This window comes from Varanus komodoensis, unplaced genomic scaffold (genome assembly GCF_004798865.1).
Source record: "Varanus komodoensis strain SLA01 unplaced genomic scaffold, ASM479886v1 scaffold193, whole genome shotgun sequence".
Taxonomy (NCBI): Eukaryota; Metazoa; Chordata; class Lepidosauria; order Squamata; family Varanidae; genus Varanus; species Varanus komodoensis.
Window position 1 is genome coordinate 46,799 of NW_025335558.1, and position 22,113 is coordinate 68,911.

Below are 22,113 nucleotides of genomic sequence, written 5' to 3' on the forward strand. Positions count from 1 at the left end.
GCCACAGTTGTGGGTTGAGAAGATTCCATTTCCTTCCATCTGCCATAGTTTTCTGCTTCAGCTTGGTTGTCTGCATGGCTTGCAATGCATGGGCCACAGCATAGGCAGTATTGTAGATGCTGTAACTGTGGGAAGTGATGCTTGTTTCAAAAGAAGATCCAGGAAGAGATTCCAGTCTCTCTGCCCCAGTGCATACTTTCCCAACCTTCTTGTTCACTTCAGAATTGTGAAATGAGCAGCTAAATGCATGCTCCCAGAAATCTTTGATAAAGTCATCTTCCTTTATTGAGGTTGGAATTTTCATCTGAAGAAATTTCTGGTATCCTAATAATTGTTTTGAATGACTTGAAAAGGATATGGCACCATGGATGAAGTGTATATCCCAACTTCTTTGAAAGGAAAGTGAAGTGAAATCCATCTGGGCAGTCATAATCCATACTTTACCTATGGTTTTTGATGGTATATTTTCAAATTCTGAAATCCTCAGCAATATCCTTACCATAATCATAGTTTCAGTTGCACCATGTACAAGCAATGTTGTGGCCATACTCTCCATTACAATTTTGCATAGTCCAATGACATCATTCACCATTTCAAATGCATTATTAGAAAACTTTTGTTTTGGGAAACGTTCTATGAAGTCAAAGCAGATGCCTTTCTGGGTAAACATGGGAAGCACATTCTTAATAAGTTTCTGTCCATTGTCATCATTCACATAAAGTGTTCCAATCCATGTCCACCTGAAATGCAGCAATAACTGGAGAATCCCTTTATTTTGAAGTGAAATATTTGGGGACATTTGGTAGAAGAAATTACCATGAATTTTATCAACTGCTGGAGCAGAACCATATGTAAGCTTAAGAAAAGCAGAAAATACATTTTCAGTATTCTCAAAATGCGTGCTCGCTCTCTCTCTCTCTCTCTCTCTCTCTCTCTCTCTCTCTTTCTGTGTGTGAGCATGTGCTTGCATGTTCATGTGCATGCATGCATGTGTGTGTTCCTCTAGTGTACATATGGATATTTGTCTCCAGATTTAAACTCTAGATTTCATTTTCTTTGTTGACCATGCAAATTTGAAACACCAAGCCTAAATCCTTTCTGTGTATATGATGGAGTTGCCACATTTTAACCAAAGAATGAACATTGATATAGGTTTAATACCACATGGATGACAAAGCTGCAGCACAACTGCCACTATGGTCAAAAAGGATAAGAGATTTTAACTCACCTGTGCATGAAGGGGAAGGCTGTTGGACCTCTAAATTGTATAGGTAGATCTCTCATGTTACCATTCTTCTATTGCTATCTGTTGTATTTCTAGCTGCTGATTTTAGGTATATTTTAAAAAGCTAACTAAATCTGTCCTAACAGGTGATAATATGAACTTATTAAAAACAAAACAACAACAAACAAAACAAAACACTGAACAATTCAACAGGAAAAGCAATCCAACAGAATGAAGAAATTAACATCACATTTGTAAATCCAAACACTGAAGGCATATATTTAAATGTGCATTACAATTCCTACCACATACATTACTTTTCTGTTGTGATGAACTAACTCTGAGTTACATCTAATAGTAGTTGACTATTTTAATGCAGTCTTTGTAAATATATCATTTTATAAGTTATTTTTAAAGAAGTGGGTGTTTAAGCCTTTCTTAAAATTATAATGAAAGAATATTCTGGCACAGAAAATAACATCCCAGAGAAAAACAAGTCCTGTAGGAGGGTGAGGGAACTTGAGTACTTTAATTTGTTTATGATCCAGTTTGGGATCCTTTGATCCAGTTTGAGATCTTTCTTTACATAAATTTGCCTTTTTAAATGAATTGCAATGGTTTTTCTCTCCACATGTTTAACTCTGTAGTTCCAAAGCACATGTACTTTTACTATTGGGATGACATATAAAAACTTTAAATAAATAAATAAATGTACTCAGATGTCAAGTCTATAGATTACTAAATGTGTGAGCATAAGATTAAGTCATGGACCAACTTCATTATTTTCCTTCACCAGGAATTTACACTGAGTTTTTCAACCCACCAGCATTTATCTCCACAAAACACCATTGCAAGAGAAGTGTGTATCAATAAGTCTGTTCCCATATTCCATGCACCCAACCTACCCAAGGAATCTTGTAGATGCACAGGATGTCTGCCATATGGTAACCAGTGTCAGAGTTAGGTCCTGCAATAACAGCTACCAGATGGGTTTGGGCATCACACTTGTAGTTAGGGATGAGTCTGCCAGGTGTGGAAAGAAGGTTCAATGTGGCATGAAAGGTCCAGGAGGCAGTGAAATAATTATTATAAATGTGGAAACCCTGGGTGATGTTGGGTAAGATATCAGGATTGTCATTGATCTCCTTTAAAGCAAACTCCAAGAGCAAAATGTGCTGGTAGTTGTGCAGCAATACCCTGCAGGAAGATTGGCATGTGGTATTACCTTGCCTCTGCTTCAAATGCCATTTCCTATATTTCAGTTAGATATCCCTGATAAATATATTGCACTTAAAAATCCTAGTCCAGAGAAATGTTGAGTAAAATTAACAAATCCTGCTGCACTTCCCTGAAAATCAGTCCAACACCAGCACTACCTGAGAACATGCTGGCTGGCACATGTACACATTCCTCAAAACCAAAAACAGTTCTATTGTTCTTGTGTGCATATTGATTGTGCTTGAGAAGTTGCAGTAAAGGTTGGACAAGGAAAAAAAATCTATATCTAGTGATGTTTGACCAATAAAATGGAAAACTGTTTTTACAAAGGAGGAAATAAGACACTGCCATTTTTTTCCCCCCTTTTGGGCTTTTCACCCCCCCCCCCCGCTTTTCATGAGCATTTTAAGGCAAAATTAAAGAGCAAATGTAGTGGTTTAAAGTGTTCAGTGGAACAGAAGGCAACATGCATTTACAGGATGATAGAACAGCATGGATGGATGGGAGGATGGATGGAGCTGCAATGGACATGTTGTCCAGGCAGCATCAGAAATCAAATGTAGCTTTCTTTCTCTCCACATAGATATCTCAGAAGAATGAGTGTTTCTGAATAAAATATTTCCCATGTTTTTGCTTTTCTTTTACAGGGAAGAAAGGTAGGACATGTCCTGTCACTGCCATTGTATGTGTCATTCCCTCTTCTCAAAGTCTTTTTTAAGGAAGCACTTACATGACCACCCTCAAATAACTAGCCATGCAACTATCCAGAGAGAAAAAACAGCACCCTATCTCCTTACATACTCCCATATCCTTACATATGGTCATCCTTCTCTTCCAGGGAAGGACGATTTACAAAGGTAATAGGACTGAAAAAGATGTAGAACTGAGAAGTGATGCCACCAATGATGAGATCTCCTGATTGATAACATTTGTGAAGAATAAGAAGAGGTTTACTCATGGTACATTCACTAGCAGGAACTTTGCACACCACTTCAGGCAGCAGTACCAAAACCAAGACCACAAATACTACCATATCACATTGAGAAGAAAATTAAAAAAAAAAATCCTTCTGGATATCAATACATTTCTTCCAACGTTGTTGGTACAGTGTTCGCTGACATTACAGTCTGAGTGGAATGACCACCTGCTCAAAAGATTTTGAGCAGGTAAATGAAGTGTCCACATGAAGGCTGACCCTGTCTGTTTTCATTGTGAACATTACAAATAGCCTGTAACACTCATTGGGGACTTGAAGAAATAATAGTCTCATAATTACAGGGGAGTTAATCAGGTGCTTGATTTGAATGCCTTTTTCTGTGTCATCTACTTATATGCCACACATTCACACACACACACACACACACACACACGAGATACTAATAAATTCCATTAGGAGCAGGAACATGTAGATTTCCCAGCAATATGAGACAGGATGCACAAATGTCCACTCCAATGCATTTTCCGTTTGTAAATTGTTAGGTTCAAGCTTGAATTTTTGGAGTGGGGGGAAATGTGCATGCATGTTTAATTTTTAGTTCAAAATATACACTATTTACTTCCATTTTTGCCTTTTTTATTTTGCATTGAACTTACACAACCAAATAATAATTACATCCATGATATCAATATCACCACTGCAGCATTTTCATATCAATGTCTCTTCTAAAAGGCCATCAAGAATGGAAAAGAATAAAGCCTTGCAACAATAAGAAGAAAGCAAGTGTTAAAAAAAAACCCTTTAAAATGTTAAGATGCTCATATTCTAAAAGTTTAAAAATGTCTTTAGTTTTTATAAAATACTTCTGGTCCTTTTTTTTTTTTTTTTTTTTTTTGCAGGACCACATACTACAGTTTACAGCACTATCTGAGATAGGCCTGTTTGGATAATAGTGCCCTCTGAAGGCTGGCTTTTAGCTTCATAACAAGAATTTCACTCTCTGAGTCAGGTTCTAAGCTGCTTAGAACTTGAAAGCTTAAAACTAATTTTTTGAAATGAGACTGGGAAGCAATTGGCAACTTCAGTTAGTTCACCCTCATCCACTTGCTAATATTCCATTAGTTTGGCTGTTGCTTCAGTATTAGTTGCCAAGAGCCATAAAATAAATTGCTGTCAGTATATCAGTGACTCCTAATTTAAAGTTCTGAACAATCTCTGTTGGTTGTTTCATATACTTATAAAACAACTTTGGCCAGTGGGTGTGGAGTGGAATATTTAATCCTCAACACTGTCTTCTGGACATAATATGAAAAGAAGAATCACTGTCAAACAGCACTCCCAAGGCCTCGTTAGTCTGGTTAGTCCTTCTGCATGGTATCAGACCTCCCTTGGCTATTATAGTCAAGCACACAGATGGTGGCCCTCACCAATCCAAATACTCTGGTTCAACTTCAAGTTCAACATATCAAAATGAATCTAAAACTACTGGAGGAATTAGACAAGGCTACATCAGTCTAACCTGCTCCAATATTGGAATCCAAGTCAAGGCAACCTATGCAACATTTTAATATGCTTAGAAGTGAATGCAGTTCATTTTACATCCACTGGTGAGACTATATTCCATTATTCTCTCAGTGAAAGTGATAAGAAGTGTACACACCCACCCAAAGTGGAACACACCCATATTTAAAATACCTCAATCTCCAAATTGTTTTGTTGATCCTCAACTGCAATCTAAGTATAGGTAAGAAAGACTGTGTGTGTGCGTGTGTGTGTGTGAGAGAGAGAGAGAGAGAGAGAGAAAGAGGGAGAGAGAGTTGTAACAGAGAGGTACATTGGTCTCTGTCACATCTAACTAAAATGGCTATATCTCCCATTAGAGTGATATCTATTCCACTTCTAAGAGAATTCACCAGCAGAGTCAACGATCAGATAACTTGAATAGCACCAGCTATCAGGTGTGAGGCACAGGTTGGTACACAAGCCTTTGTAGTGAATCTGCCAAGTGGGGATTTGAAGAAGAATTAGATGATGTTAGAGAGGTGGGAGAGAAGAATGGATTCAGAATGGAAGACTCAATAACAACATTGTCAAGGGTGCAGGTAAAGGCAAGGAAAGATTTCTATTTCTTAAGGACACTTATGAAGCATAAAAAACATAATAAAACCTCAATCAGTACAATCTATCACTAAAAGCAAGTCAAAACAGAAGCTTAAATGTTTTGACAATTTCACTAAAGACAGGGGAAATTGCCAAGAGACTTTAATGCCACAGATCAGTTGTGGAGAATAAGCCCTTCTTAGTTCACAGAGGGAACATATTTTGGTGTTGATGTATATAAAAATATGTTCAAACTATTGCACCATTGCACTCATTTCACATGTTAGCAAAGTTAGGCTCAAAATCCTACAGGCTAGGCCGCAGCAGTATGTGGGCTGAGAACTACCAGAAGTACAGGCAGGATTTCGAAGAGGCAGAGGAACTAGAGATCAAATTGCCAACATACACTGGATCATGGAGAAAGCTAGGGAGTTGCAGAAAAACATCTACTTCTGCTTCATTGACTATGCTAAAGCCTTTGATTGTGTGGATCACAACCAATTGTGGCAAGTTCTTAAAGAGATAGGAGTACCAGACCATTTTATTAGTATCTTGAGAAACCTATATGTGGGTCAAGAAGCAGCAATGAGAACTGAGCACGGAACCACTGATTGGTTCAAAATTGAGAAAGGAGTTCGGCAAGGATGTATACTGTCGCCCTGTCTATTTAACTTATATGCAGAGCACATAGTGAGAAAGACGGGGCTAGATGAATCACCAGTTGGAATTAAGATAGCTGGGAGAAATATCAACAACCTCAGATATGCAGATAATACCACTCTAATGGCAGAAAGTGAAGAGGAACTAAAGAGCCTCTTGATGCGGGTGAAGGAGGAGAGCACAAAAATTGACTTTAAACTCAACATTAAGAAAACTAAGATCATGGCATCTGGTCTTCTCAATTCCTGGCAAATAGATGGGGAAGTAATGGAGGCAGTGACAGATTTTATTTTCCTGGGCTCCAAGATCACCGCAGACGGGGACAGCAGCCAAGAAATTAAAAGACTCTTGGTCCCGGGGAGGAAAGCTATGGCAAATCTAGATAGCATACTAAAAAGCAGAGACATCACCCTGCCAACAAAAGTACGTATAGTCAAGGCTATGGTTTTCCCAGTTGCAATGTATGACTGTGAAAACTGGACCAAAGGAAGGCTGAGTGCCAAAGAATTAGGCCTTTGAATTGTGGTGCTGGAGGAGATTCCTGCCAGTCCCTTGGATTGCAAGGCGATCAAACCGGTCAGTCCTAGAGGAGATCAACCCTGACTGCTCTTTAGAAGTCTAGATGCTGAAGATAAAACTCAAATATTTTGGCCCCCTAATGAGAAGTAGAGACTCACTGGAGAAGAGCCTAATGCTGGGAACAATAGATGGCAAAAGAAGAAGGGGATGGCAGAGGATGAGGTGGCTAGATGGAGTCACTGAAGCAGTTGGTGTGAGCTTATGTGGACTCCGGGGGATGGTGGAGGATAGGAAGGCCTGGAGGAATGTTGTCCATGGGGTGACGATGGGTCGGATACGACTTCACGACTAACAACAAATGTATATGGTGCATACATCTGCATAGGTTATGTTCCTTTCCTAGGGACTACTGTTGTCTGTAATGGGATCACACTAGAAAAAGTCGTAAAAAATAGTTGGTTGTTTGCACGAATATTGATAGGGTGAAAAATCCTTCAGGTGCATTTCTCTCCTTGAAGAATTGGAATTAATACATTGTATGATATGGTTTAGACTACTATGTTGGGTCATGGGAAATTGTGCAGAAAGATGGTGTAAAGATATTCAGGACTGTGCAATAGAATTCACTGAAAAAAATGGAGGGGGCACCTAATCGATATAACTAATTACTCCCATATAACACTGCTAACTTTAATTAGCTAGGCCACAGGCAATTCTTCCCTATTAAGTGGGCTTTTCTGTTTAGTTCAGGCTTCAGCAAAATAATGTTGCATTTGGGAGAAAAAATGAAAAGTAATATTCCAGCACCAGAAGCTAAGATAGCAAAGATCTCCACAGCCACTGTGTATTTGCCCTTGGTGCTCAGGTAAGAGGGAACAAAGGACACCCAAACACTGCAAAACAGCAGCATGCTGAAAAAAATGAACTTGGCTTCATTGAAACTGTCAGGCAATTTCCTGGTTGGGAAAGTCACCATTAAGGCTGCAATGGAGAGGAAACCCAGGAAGACCAGTACATAGTAAAACATGGCAGATGACCCTTCATTATATTCCAGGACAATTTCTTCAGGCATTACATTCATGATGAAATCTGGGAATGGAGATGTTGCAAGCCACACAGTACAAATCACCACTTGAGTGAGGCAGCAGGACACAACGATGGTGCTGGCCAGTTGCTTCCCCATCCATTTCCTCATGTGGATCCTGGCTTGGTGGACATGAAGGCTAGAACCATAATGATGGTTTTTGCTAACACACAGGAGACAGCCACAGAGAAGATGATGCCGAAAGCAGTTTGTTGGAAGAGGCATACCATTTTCTGTGGCTGGCCAATGAACAGCAATGTGCAGAGGAAGCAGAGCGGAAGGGAGATGAGAAGCATGTAGGTGAGTTCCCGATTATTGGCTTTGACGATGAGGGTGTCTTGATGGTTAATGAAGGTCCAGAAAACCAAAGCCGTGATGGAAGAAAACAGCCACACTGGACAAACTGATTCCTAGAGGTTCTTTGTAGGACAAGAAGTGTATATTTTTGGGAATGCATGCATTGTGGTCATCATTAGAATACTGATCTTCTGGGCACAGAAAACAATCATCCATACCTGAAACAAAAATTTTAATATAGCCCTGAGTAAATTGCATTTTGCATTTCTACATGCCTCCATGACACTTTCTAGATCAGAACTGAATGATCCTATGCCATCTTCTTATCATGTATTTTGGCTAAATGTGTACAGGAGGAATCGTGGAAGCATTTTTTTCACACAAAAATCAATAAGCCATAAATAAATCAAAAGCCATAAATAAATTTGTATAACACAAAGAAAGAAAAAGTAAAAGAAAATAACCAAAAAAGCAATAAAAGGGAAAACATCAAAAGTAATAAACAAAATAAACCAATAAAATCAAGTGATTGCTTAAACTGCATTGATTTCAACTGCTATGCGAAAATTGAGAAAAAGAATGATGTGTTTCAGACTTCATGCAGAGAATTTGACAAATTTTGAACCAGGCCCTTATCTGTGGTGTAGGTTGTGCTGCATTTGCAGAGAACACCATCCTGAAGTGAGATGGACCTGTTCTTGAACTGCCTAAAATTTCAATATAGAATTCCCTTCATGTATCTGGGTCTCCAAAGCCATTTGGAAGTTAAGTTTTGTAAATACAGTAAATAGCAGCCATTTTCCCTCATGGGTTATACTCCAGGAAAATGACATCTATTCAATACAGACATGCTGGACAACTATCAACACATTGGCATTTTAGACTCCTGTAGAAACATACCTGTTTGGTTAGAAATTTCCCGTTTGAACATGGAAGGCAATCACAGCAACAGAAGGGCTTTCCTTCCTTCTTTGCCTTTCTAGAACCGGAAAAGCAATTGTCATTGCACAGAGAAAGGGAGACTGACTGATTGCAAAGGAAAGGGAAGAAAGTTTGAACAGTGAAAAGTGGTGACCTTTTTTTGATCAGTGAGAAGATTTCACTGATCAGTAGAACAAGAATCGATTCATGTTTCCTTGTGCAGGGAACACACTGTCTTCTGGAAAAAAAGGGAAAGGAACACACAGAATTCTGGTTTCCCAGAACTGTTCACCATTTCATGCTATCTGTCAAAGATGGTTTTATATTTTGAATGTTCCTTGCCATGCACAATCAGCCTTTCTTTCTTTGGCCATGGATTTTGATTAAAGGAGATGATACAAAGTTTGCATGCATTAATATGTGCAATAATGGCACTATCCAAGCACTGTCAAGCACTTAGAGAAAATAAAAGTTGGATACAGTATACAGTATCCTCATGTGAAACATTGATTGTGCATTCATAATGCTTGCTCCCATTTTTATTGTGTTTTTAAACTTTTTCATAATCCTAACTTTGTGTTTCATTTGTTAAATGGGAAAGCAGGGGGAGGGGAACAGCTGAAATACAATGATTAAAACTGTACCAGACAACTTCTCAGGCTTCTTTGGTTGATCCATATTTTGAAAATTTCAGAAAGAACTTGATATAGCATGGCATTTCTTTGGAACCTATCTGGTTAAATATGCTGGGCCATACAATGGCATCTTCACATGTGGTGAGTATTTTGTCTAGGGGAAACATTGGGTCAATCTTTCCAACTTTCACTCTACAAAAGGATTGGTTTGGATAGGTGACCCAGATGATAATGTCAAATCCAGCTTCTACTTCTCCATTTTCATCAAGTGAAACTTTATCCCTAGCACTGTTGTTAAACGAGATGAATCTCAGAAAGTGGTGAAGCTGGGTTAAAATGAAAACAGTTTGGTTGTACTGTACAAAAAGGGGAACATGATGGTAGATGGTCACAAACACTTTCATACAATTCCTTTCTCTCTCATTCTCTCAATGTCCCATCAGGAGCCTGGACTCTGAGCCATGACAAAGTGGATGGGGATCTGGTGACCTGAGCACAAGGAATCTATTGGATCCCCAGTCCAGCACAGTGTCTTCTACATCCATGTTCTTAGCATCATTTGACCTCCTAAATGAAATCTTAAAATATCATTGCTATTATACTTTAGTTGACTCCCTGATTATTGCAGTAACAATGGAGGATTTCAGTTCTTCCTGGGATGTGTCATTTCCTCCTGCAAATTTCAAGTACATTTGCTCTAATTTTATTTCTTGCTCATGCTCAGAACCCCCAGCTCATGCGTCAGCCTGTTATTTGAGGCTGTTATCATGTGTCAGCCTGTTATGCCTTTTTTCTTCTGTCTGGTGTGCATTCGTCTTGCAGTGTCTCTACAGCTCTCTTTCCTTATCTGTTTAACCCCTTTCTACCCCAAAATCTAAGACTGCGACTATTTCTGAATCCTTCTTGAGAAAGATGGATGGTGGCCCGAAGACATATGGGTATGGCTGTGCATACAAGGGTTGCTTTAAGCAATCCTCTTTGCCATCACTGCTTTCTAGTGTGTTACTCAAAACTCTAACCAATATATTGTTTGTTATATGGTGGAGCATGTTATTTAAGTGGAAGCTATTTTTTTTCTGACTATTCTACTCCCTTCCTTACACCTTGTTTCATTTATTCACCTTTCCTGATTTCTTCTGTTTTGCATGACTGTCTCTAGATTATATGCTTTTTCAAAGGGATTTCAACCTTTTTCTTCTCCTCATCTTACCATATTCCACTTGAGATACTTATGTTTGTGGGCCAAAGCATAGGTGCATTTTGCATCACAATGAGAGCAATGACAGGAATCTACCTTAGGATAGTGATGCGCCTAATGGCAGCAATTCCCCCACAGTCTCATCTTGTCTGTGTACTGCGGTGAAGTACTGAAAAGTTTTCCCAATAGCTGAGCATCCTTACTCTACAAGCCACCAGCTCTTTCTTGCCACTGATAGACCTGCTTGGGGTGCTCACTTCAAATCTCCACCCCCATGCAAAAGATAACTCCAAAAACCTGGGGATTGAGATAACCTGGTTTTCCTTTGCTCTTACAAGTTGACATTTCCACTATTAAATGGAGATGAGGTATGTGCCCAGATTTACACAATAATTTGAACAAAACTGCTAACAAAAATTCATCTTTAGGAAAGGAATTAGGGAAACTTAGAAATATGTTGTACCAGACCCGAGTGCTTGAGCTTTATACAAACAGTGATTTAAAAAATAAAGACAAAAGCCTGCTGATAAAGTGCTGATACTGATAGAGATGGGGTCTCCCTAGTGGTCGTCTCCAAAGAAGTGCGTACATTTAACTAACAGTATCAGTGAAGTATAAATGGGGGACAATCAAGGAGATGCTCAAAACACCTCAGGCACTCCTCTGTTCATCATCAAATGCATGTTAAAGCACACTGTCCCAGCCCCCCACACTATTAAACTCAGAATGTCACCTTCCATGGATGGTGACTCCAAGGCCACTTTCTGCACCCATCCACCATGGCTCTGTGTCTCCGTTTGGATGACTGCATGGCTTGCAGGGCATGGGCCACCGCATAGACTGCATTGTAGATGCTGTAGCTGTGGGAAGTGATATCAGCCTCAAAGGTAGATGCAGGGAGAGACTCCAGCTTCTCCTACCCACTGCAGACTTCTTCAGCCTCCTCCTTTGCCACAGGTTGGGGCATGAATAGCTAAATCTTGCTCCCAGAAATGCCTGATGAAGCCATCTTCTGTTGTTGCAAAATACTTTTTCATCTGCAGAAACTTCTGGAATCCCAACATCTGCTTTGAGTGACTTGCCACAGATATAGCAGCATGGATGAATTGCACACCCCAACTCGTTTGGAAGGAAAATAATGTGAAATACATCTGGGCAGTCATAATCCAAACTTACCTAAGTTGTTTGTTTGTATATTCTGCAATTCTGAAATCCTCAGCAATAGTCGTATCCTCATCATAGTCTCAGATGGACCATAAACAAGCACTACCGTGGCTGTGCTATTCATGACAGTTTTGCATAGATCAAACTCCTCATCCATCATATCACCCAGAAGATTGGCAAATGTTTGTTCTGGACAAAGGAAGGAAGGAACATATAAGGAAAGCCTTCTATGAAATCAAAGCAGATGCCACTCTCAGTAAACATGGGAAGGACATGCTGAATAAGCCTTTCTCTATTTTCACCATTTACATAAAGTGCTCCAATCCATGTCCACCTGAATTGTAGGAATAACCAGAGAATACCCTTATCTTGAAGTGAGGTACTTGGGAAAATTGGGTAGAAGAAAAGACCTTGAATTTTATCATTCACTGTTGGAGTGGAGTCATATGTGACCTTAAGTAAGGGAGGAAGAGAGGTATTTCTCAAAAAATTGTATGCAAGTGTTACCATTCTAAATATTTAATTATTTTTATATCACGATGATCATTTTGTGATTTTTGCAAAATTTCAGTTTGCTTGTTTAACATGGAAATGTGAAGCAGTATTTTTCTGCCTATATTGGAATTATAACTTCAATGTTATGCAACATCCACTGATTAGGGGATCTGGTTGCTTGGATCACATGTCTGCAGCTCAGCTGCCACTGTTGACACAGTTTAAATTCTTTCCTATTTTTAAGCACATACTCAACCCTAGAGATCATTAAACTTACATTTTTCTATATGCCCTTTTATCACTTTAATATCACATGTTAATCAATAGCTATATTCCAAAGTTCTCTATACCAGTCATAAAATTGGTAATCATATTCTACTTTGCAATTCTAACCTCTGATCAGTCTCACTGAAGTTACGTTTGATATGATTTCTTTATTATGCCAGCTCTGTTTTTAGCAAATATTGCAAGTAATGCACTTTCAGAGCATGTATCTATATTTTGACTTATTTTTTTACTAAACACTTTAAAGATCTTTTTCAAAATTTCATTATATATTTGCACTCATTCCACATACAGAAATAGGTACCCTCTTCACTACCAGAACTGCAACATAAATTGAAGTGTTCATTATCTATACAAGTCAACTTCATTGGACTTAGGTACAACTTCCATAACAATGTATTTAAAAATTCCTTTATTCTTACTGACATACATTTTAATATCCTCTTCATTCAAATATTTTTAAAATCTTCATTACTGATATTCTTTCCCAAATCTGTTTCCTATGTTGTTTTAAGTAAATTATATTAATCCTGATAATATGAGCAGAGCTGGCTGGAGCCTGGAGTCAGACTAGATGGCACAAAAAGCCCTTTCCAACTTGCTCCATTTCTATGTTTCTATGACCTATAGATTTTATTTACTATCCTTTTCATCTGTATATTCTCTTGTTTTTCCTTTTCAATAATTATATCTTGAAATTCTGCATTACCACTGCATCTGTAAGTGAAGCCAGAAAGAACCTTGCTGCATATTTCCTCAGTTCAGATGGGAAGGGAGGGCTTTAGTGCTTGTTCTGATATGAATACTTCAGATGTCCCTGTATCCATATTGATAATTTTAAAGATTAATGTATGAATTGCAATTAATCACACACAGCCTTGTTTCCAGGTGAAATCCTATGGAAATCTATTCAGATGTAGGGCCTAATTACTTCCAGATGTGTGAGTACAGGATTGCACTATGAACAAAAAATATACTTTCCCTTTCCTGGAATTTGACTTGAAGTATCTTTCATGTTTTGTCTCTTTGCTTCAATTATATGTACAACATAAGAACAATACAGAATACAAACCAAACTAAGAAAAAGAGAAGTGTCTAGAGGAAAAGAGAAGTATGCATGGCTCTTCTGCCCACACACCAGATGTAGCTACCATACCTGAGGAAGTTTGTGAACACACAGAATGTCTGCCATTTGCTTGCCAGTATCAGAGTTAGGTCCTGCAATAATGGCTACCAGGTGAGTTTGGGCATCACACTTGTAGTTAGGGATGAACCTGCCAGGTGTAGAAAGAAGATCCATGGAGGCATGCAAAGTCCAGAATGCACTGAAATAATTATTATAGATTTGGAATCCCAGGGTGACATTGGTCAGCATGTCAGAGTTGTCATTGATCTCTTTCACAGCAAATTCCAAGAGCATAATGTGCTGGTAGTTGTGAAGCAACACCCTGCAGGGAGATTGGCATGCAAGAACATTCTGCAGTTCATTAAATGGCATTTCCCATAATATAAATGCATATTTTATTGCATATATTTGACTTCCAAAGCTCCAGTCCTGAAAAATGTGAAGTCACTTGGCATATGGAACTACACTTGTAATTTCTCTGCAAATCATTTGAATAGCAGCACTGAGGTACTCCTGGGTTGCTCTTGTGTGTTTCCCAAAACTAAACAGAGATCTCTATTGTCCCACCAAGAAAGAAAGTGCTTGAGAAATGTCAAAAATACAATTTCTATATGAAGAAATGCTTTACACATGGAAAGGAAGGCATAGTTTTGTGGGGGAGGAAATGACATTACGATGACAGAGGGGCTTGTCATTTTCTCCTTTCTTGCTTTTCCTGAATATTTTAGGTGGATTTTGTAGCACACGCAAACAGCAAATTGAACGGATGAAAGTACTCAGCTGACAGGAAAGGAAGCTTAAAGTTCCTGGGGCCAGGCAGCACCAGCATTCTGAGGCTCTGATGCTCTCCTCATCTAGTCCCTGGAAATAAAGTTGGAAAGATCAAAACTAAAACATCCCCCTTTGGTTTCTTGTCTTAATGGAAGACAATGAAGTGTGCAAATTGTCCTTTTAATCACACTGTGTGTCTTCTCCCCAGTTGCCATTTTTTTCCAACTATCCTGCTACCATCACCTATGACCAGTAAAAATTAACTAACTATGAATGGGACAAAGATCTGGGGGAAGTATTTCATGTCTACTTCTAAGGGACAGATGTTCTTCCAAAGAAAGCAAAGCAAATTCAAAGCCATGTTGTCCTCAAGTTTATTATCTAAGCAGCGTTTGCTATAAAACAAAGAAAGTGAGAAATCACAGCACCCTGTCTCCTTGCATACGGTCATCCTTCTCTTCCAGGAAAGGAGAGTTTTCAAAAGTAATAGGACTGAAGAAGACATAGATTTGAGTGGTAATGCCAGCAATGATGAAGTCTCCTTTCTGATAATATTTGTGAAGAATAGGAAGAGGTTTACTGACCGTACAGCCACAAGCAGGAAACTTGCACACCACTTAAGAAAGCTGTGCTGATAGCAACACCAAAAAAACTACCATCTTGCATCAAACATTTCCTTCTAGATGTCAATTCATCTCTAGAAGGTCCTTTAATATTTCAGCCTGAGTTGGATGGTCATACCGTATAGCTCAGGCCATGCAGATCTGTCTACAGGAAGACTAGTGGAGTCTGTTTTTCTTTAGATTTATCTCAGAATGATGCAAGGGCTATGGATAGACTGTGGAACTCCATGGGGATTTGCAGCATAAATGCCTGTTGATTTCAAAATTGCAGCAGAAATAATCAGCTACTGGTTGCAACACGCTATCTGTCATGGAAGAGAAAAATTATATTCCTTAATGCCAGATGATATCATTCCTCAGGGTAGCAGCAATTGGTTGTAATTACCCATGATCATTAAAGTTCTGAAAAGCATGAGACATGTTTTACCAATGTCCACCTCCACTGCACTTGTCATTTGGGAATAACTAGTTTCAAGTCTGATTTTTACAATTGGGGAAATGATTTGGACTCAACTTTAGGTATGTGAGGGGGTGTAGGTACATGAGGGGGTGTCACACAGAGGTGGGTAGAGACCTGTTCTTCCCTGCAGAGGAGGGCAGGATGCATTTCAACGGAGCCAAGCTCAGGGAACAAAGGTTCAATTTGGATGCCAGGAAATACTTCCTGACAGTGCAGACCCCAGAACGGGCTTCCATGGGAGGTGCTTGAAACCCCATCAGTGAGGGTGTTCAAGGATAGGCTGGACATGCATAAAGTAGGCATGTCATGAGTGGAGCCAGCTGGAGCTGGGGGTCAGACTAGATGACCCAGCAGGGCCTTCTGACTCCCTGTTTCTATGTTTAAGGTGAACTATATAGAATTACGAACTTCATTGTTTTCCATGTACTTGCAACTCACTTTTTCACTTTCAGCCAGAATTCCTCTATTGAGAAAAAGGCTGATAGCAGGTAGGCAGCTTGCACTGCAGGTGGTTAAGGCTTTGCTTCTTTTATTTATTTTTTAAAATTTAGTATATCCTTTTAACTTTGTTTTGTTACTGGATTTTTGGTCTGGAAACCTTGGCAGATGGGGGGTTAGTTTTCTTCTTCATGCTTTGAAGATGAAGATTGTTTTGGAGTGTTTTGAAGTGTTTGCTGGCTACAGATGAACACCACCAGATTATGGGGAATAGAAAGAAAAGGCAGAGGGCCTCTCCATGCCACAGTTCTCCTACCAAGGGGGCAAAACAGCTGCATTTAGATGAATTAAAAACTTGGGCTGAACCTGAGCTGGAGACTTGTTTGATTTTGCCTCTCCAAATAAATACTTCTTAGAAACAGTCCCTGGGAAGTAAAAAAACCTGCTTCTCACAGATGACCGCACCTTCCTCTTACCCAGAAAGGTGACCCACAAGGTTGTAAGGGCCAAGATAAATACTTCATCAGAGGAAAACTCTAGCTGATTAGCCCAAGATACACAAACTACTAAGGATTGGAATCTTCCTGGAGCCCAAATGCTGTCTCATGTGGGTGAGCATTGTAACATAATAGGGAAAACCGTTAGGGCAATTTTTTGCAAACTTGAACACATTGCCTGTTAAATAGATGCAGTACAGAAGGCATTAACTAATAATGGAAAAACCCCAAGTCCTATGGCTCAGATGTCCAACTGGAACAGGGGATGAGATAAGAATGGGAAGAACTGGAGGAATGAACCTGTAAATGGAATCATCTCATGGTGCTCCAGATGGATCAAATAACTCCTGAGATTGCTGAACATCTTATGAACAGAGCAAAATGGTTGAATAGGCAAAGGGTATTGAGATCCTTGTGCAGTTTGCTGAGAAAGGAAGCAAAACAAAGATCTAAAATCAATTGAAACATTGCTAGGGCCATTAAACAAAATAGGAATCCTCATAAAATTTGCCTTGCCAACAATCCTACTGACACTTCTGAAAATGAGATATTTGATCTCCTTTGACATCCAAGCTAGAAGAATATTCATAGACACAAATATAAAACTGCTGTTGCCAGTGAGAAGGAAACAACAGGCTGATAAATAGCCAGCATTAAGGTCAACTACTCTTAAATCTATTAAGATGAACTCTTTCAGTGGAAAAGAAACAGTCCAGCATCAGATGTCCTGAGAAACTCTGGCTCAGAGTGAGATGATTGATCTGGTTTCAATGACAAGATGCATTGAAAAATCACTTGCTTTCATAAGCGTTCTCCCACAGCTAGCAATCTAGGCTCAATGGAACTAATCCTGGAAGTGACCATTCAAGTAACCTCTCCAAAGATTCTCCAGCAGCATATGGATGTTCAGGAGAAGGGGAAAGAACTATAGTTAGTAAACGGTCCACAACAGGTTCCCCAGGAGCATAAAGAGATTAGGGGGGTGGTTACCCAGAGGAGGGCCTTCTCTGTGGTGACACCCCAATTATGGAAAACACTCCCCAGAGAAGTTCACCTGGGGTCATCGCTTCTTTCTTTTTGGCGCCAGGTGAAAACCTTTTTATGTTTGCATTATTTTAATGTTTTTTGTTTTAATGTGTTTTATATTAGTGTATTACTACATGCTGTGCCATTTTAATTCCTATTTTTACTTCTTGTTTGCTATAAACTGTCCTGAATTGCCAGTAAAGAGGCAGTCTATGAAAACTTTAAATAACGTAAAGCAGCAGTATGACTATACGCAACCTGAGTCCAGGACTATGACCTTCTGCACTGTTCAGATGGGATGCTAATGCATTTATGAAGAGATTAAACAAGGTTGATGCTAGGATACATCCTCATTTCACTCCCTTATTACTTGGAAATGGTTGGGTTAGTTCTACTGTCCATGATTACCTGACCTGGCAGAATGGATCTGAACATGATGTTATTATGATTAGGAGTCTTTTATCAATTCATAGCTTTTGTAGCTTAACCCAAAGGCTATCCCTTTAACGGTTAAATCAAAAGCTTCCTGTAAATCAAAAAAGATGGCGTACAGTCTAGAAATTGCTTTTCCCACCTGTTTATGTATAAGGTGGGATAATATTACACAATTGTCTATTGCATATTTGCCTTGTCTAAACCCTGCTAGCTCTGGGACAAGGATTTTTCGTTCAAGAATCCATGAGTGAAGTTTGTGTAATAGATATTTCCCATAGACTTTTCCCACTACCAGTAACAGACTTAATGGTCTAAAGTTAGAAGGCTGGTTATAATTGCATTTTTTAATAAATAGGAACTGCAATAGCCTGATTCCAGGATTTATTTATTTATTTAAAACATTCTATGCTGCCCCCATCGCAAAAAAGCCTCAGGGTGGCTCACAATTTAGGCATTTTCTCTGTTTCCTACCATTGTGAACAGGAAAGCAAGACTCAAGGCCCACCAATTCAGATTGTTTTTTAACATATCAGGTGGGATAGCATCTGGCCCAGCAACTTTCTCCAATTTTAGCTGCAAAATTAACTCCCTAATTTCTTCCTGATGGGAGAAGAAATGAGAGAGGACCAGGGTTACGTGTCCAGGGTGTTAGAGGTACTGCAGGGACTGGCAGGACGCTTATGAAGAGGCGGCCAGTATCAGGGAGGCTGGGAGAAAGGAGGAGGCCAGGGACCCAAGGAAAGGGATTTGTGGGAAGGTGCTGAGATGCATGGGTAAGAAGCAGAAAGAGCTTGAGCCTCTCCCGGGAATAGGAGAGTATGACTTGGTGGAGATCATGTAAACTTGGTGGGATGAAAGGTAAGGTTGCAGTAATTCTCTCAGAATCGTGCATAGGTTTAAATTGTTTGATTGACAGCAGCACAGAATATTTGGAAAAAAATGGCCTGCAAATTGCGGCAAATCCAAACTAATGGTCTTTGCTAAAACATGGGGAGAAAATTCCTGGAAATTTAAGGGTAACATTGTAGAACAGGTTAAACAATTCAACTATCTGGGAATTATTTTTTATTGTAAGAACTCCTGCATCTATCATCGGAAAGCTGTACATAATGAGGCCCAGCTTTCAGCTCAGTCCTTTATAAAATTCTGCTTCAACACAGGGAATAGCTATGTGGTGGCTGTGCTTCCAATTTTCAAGGCAAAAATAATACCCGAAGTATTATATCTTATACAGAGTCCCTATTGGAAGACTCTGTACTTCCAATAGGGACCTCCTCTCCTGTCAAGAAATTGCGGATATAGACCCTGATCAATTAGGTTTTCTAAGTCAAACACAGGCTTTCCAAGTGATTAAGGAGAATTTTGGACATAGAATTCTAGGAGTTGTTGAGTGCTTCCAATAAAACATATCCCCCTCTGTTCCTACACATTTCAATCAAAATAAGACAAACAGCTGTGTTTTTTGACATTCTTAAAGGGCCACAAGAGAGCAGGGCATAGTCTTTGACAAGATGCAATGTCATGCTGTCCACCCTAATGCATAGATTCAAGTGGGTGCCATATATTGAAAGGCACTGCCAATGTGGGTGAGGTGTGGAAACAATATCTCACATGCTTTTGGGCTGCTAACTTTTTGAAGAGTTGCACACCAAGTATGTGGATACAATATATATCCATATGAGAGCTTGTTCAGACCATGAAATTATCTGATTTGTCCTATCCACAGAGTTGGCTGCCACATTGGAGAGAACAGCAGACTTTCTGTGGGAGATTGTTGAGTCAAACTAGCACCCATCAGCGATGTTGTGCTTGGGGATTCTCTGCAGAGCTGTGTGGATTTACATAGATTTGTATTGTCATGCCTATAAAGGTTCCTCCTCCTACTACTGCTACTACTACCACCACCTTCTGCCATGTAGTATGATTCTTCTGCTTTGTTGTTGTTGCTGTCGTGTGTGTTTTTGTTGCTGAAAGCTGCATTTGAGATTCTTACCTTATTTCTGCCACCATTTGATTTTGATTCTTTCATGTGATGAATAATGAACCATGGAATGATGGTTATATTGATAGGTTCTCAATGAATTCTGGTTGATCTAATTCAATTGGATTGTTCATTATGTCCCCTTATTGCCTGTGGTACATCTTGCCTCAGTATTATAATCATTTCTGAGTTTGTCATTACTGGAGTAAAACACTTTGTGTTTTCTGACTGACCATGTCCCACTTCAGTTCACTCCAGTCTTCTAACAAAAACACTGTGATGTTAAAGTCTTTCATTTCTTGCTTTACAGTTTTCAGTTTGCCTTGATTCTTACCTCTCATGTTTCATGTTCCAATCTTATGTGTTTGAAGCACTGAACTTTCCTTTAACCACTGATCATGTCAGCCACGTTTGGTTTTGACCAAATAGTGCTGTTCATACCCATCTTTTGCTTTTTCTCAGCAGCTAGGAGAGTGCCTTCATTTTCTATCATGTGTGACATGTATGGTAACCTTTATGAAAACAAAAGAAAACAGCCAAGCTAAGCACTACCACAGTTTCACATTTGGAAGTAGGATGCACAAATGAAGAATAGAAGACTGCACAATAACAAGGTTGAAATCAGGGAAGCCTTGTATGTTTGATTTCTGTGAATTAGTTCATCAGAAGATTTCCAAAGAACCAATGTGTCCTGAGCACATAAGGAATCACTAAAAGTGCAATAAGAAGGTTGAGTTTAAAGCAAACATGAGGCCATTCAAACCTAACAAGACACCTGCTGGTGTTATTTGGGGTTGGTTTCTTTGGCACTGAGGACTGTATAGTGTGTATGATCAAACACATGAGTCCCAAGCTGGGGATCATTTTTGTGTTGTTTTGTTTCTTATTGTACCATTCAGGTTCTCTCAAACCATTCATGGATTTCTTTAATGAGAAATCAGGAAACAGAGACACAATTTTCTTCCCAGGTGATATGAAGGCTCAAGGCAATGAACAAGGGAGTGGGTTGTTGTTCAGATATACTTGTAGCTCTATTGCAATATCTGCACATTTCCTCTTATATTTAAGAAAGCCATGACTCTACTCCATTCTTGGCAATCAGTTGATTACCTCTGAAGAGTAGCAAGAACATACTTTTCAGGAAGCAGTGTAAAAAGACTGTATAAAATCTGAAGTCAGGGTCTCTGGCACAGTGGACTTTATATCCTGGACAATCACCTAGATCAAAACCCACCATGAAGTTCTTCTCTGTAGACCCTGCACTACACATAAAGATCCCATCAATTGTGGCTGGGCTTTCAGAGACTAACTTCACAGGGGGTTCCACCCCTCAGATTTTCACTCTGGTTATAATTTATTCACTGCATCTGAACTGAGCAAGCTTCATGCATGATCAAAATATGGGCATGTCATCACAGTGAAGTTTGTAATGCTTTTATCCTGATCATCCGCTCTAGCCTAGCACAACCACAAGTTATTATTTTCCAACCACAACCAGGTTGGAAAATATTGACTTGGCACTGACAAAGAAATAAATAGTTCATGGATGAATTGCTTTTGTTGTGCTAATTGCAAGAGCTATTAGGGAAGCAATCAAATTTCCCAGAGGGTATTCTGGATTTAGTCTACTACTGGAAAAAAAATCTTCAACCATAATTAACAGTAGAGAGAACAGAGCTTACAAAATGATTGTGGCTATGATAATGTCCGTTGTATGCATGCCTTTATTCTTTATCTTCCAGTCATAGGACACCACACATTGCTTAATATTTTTCATTCGATCTTTTTCGTTCTGTTTTAAGAATAATGCTGACATTCAAAATTATTAATCTTTTTCAGCTTGTTTCCAGAAACCTGGAGAATCAAACAAAGATTACACATTTCATTCTGATGGGTCTAACAGATCAACAGGAGGTTCAGAATATCCTATTTGCTCTCTTCTTGATCCTCTATCTTGCAAGTGTGTTGGGTAATGGGACCATTTTGTATGTGGTGATGGCAGAGACCCAACTTCACAC

General features: G+C 39.2%; 1 protein-coding gene and 1 pseudogene across 1 annotated transcript in view; one reads left to right on the top strand and one right to left on the bottom strand.

The window, feature by feature from the left end:
• Positions 1 to 7,353: 7,353 nt before the first annotated feature.
• LOC123022461 lies at positions 7,354 to 20,443 on the bottom strand (annotated as a pseudogene).
• Positions 20,444 to 21,901: 1,458 nt separating this feature from the next.
• LOC123022462 (olfactory receptor 12D1-like) overlaps positions 21,902 to 22,113 on the top strand; it is a 1,029-nt gene continuing 817 nt past the window's right edge. The window contains exon 1 of the mRNA XM_044428158.1: positions 21,902 to 22,113. This exon is cut by the window's right edge and continues 817 nt beyond it. Coding sequence (XP_044284093.1) covers positions 21,902 to 22,113 — 212 coding nt within the window.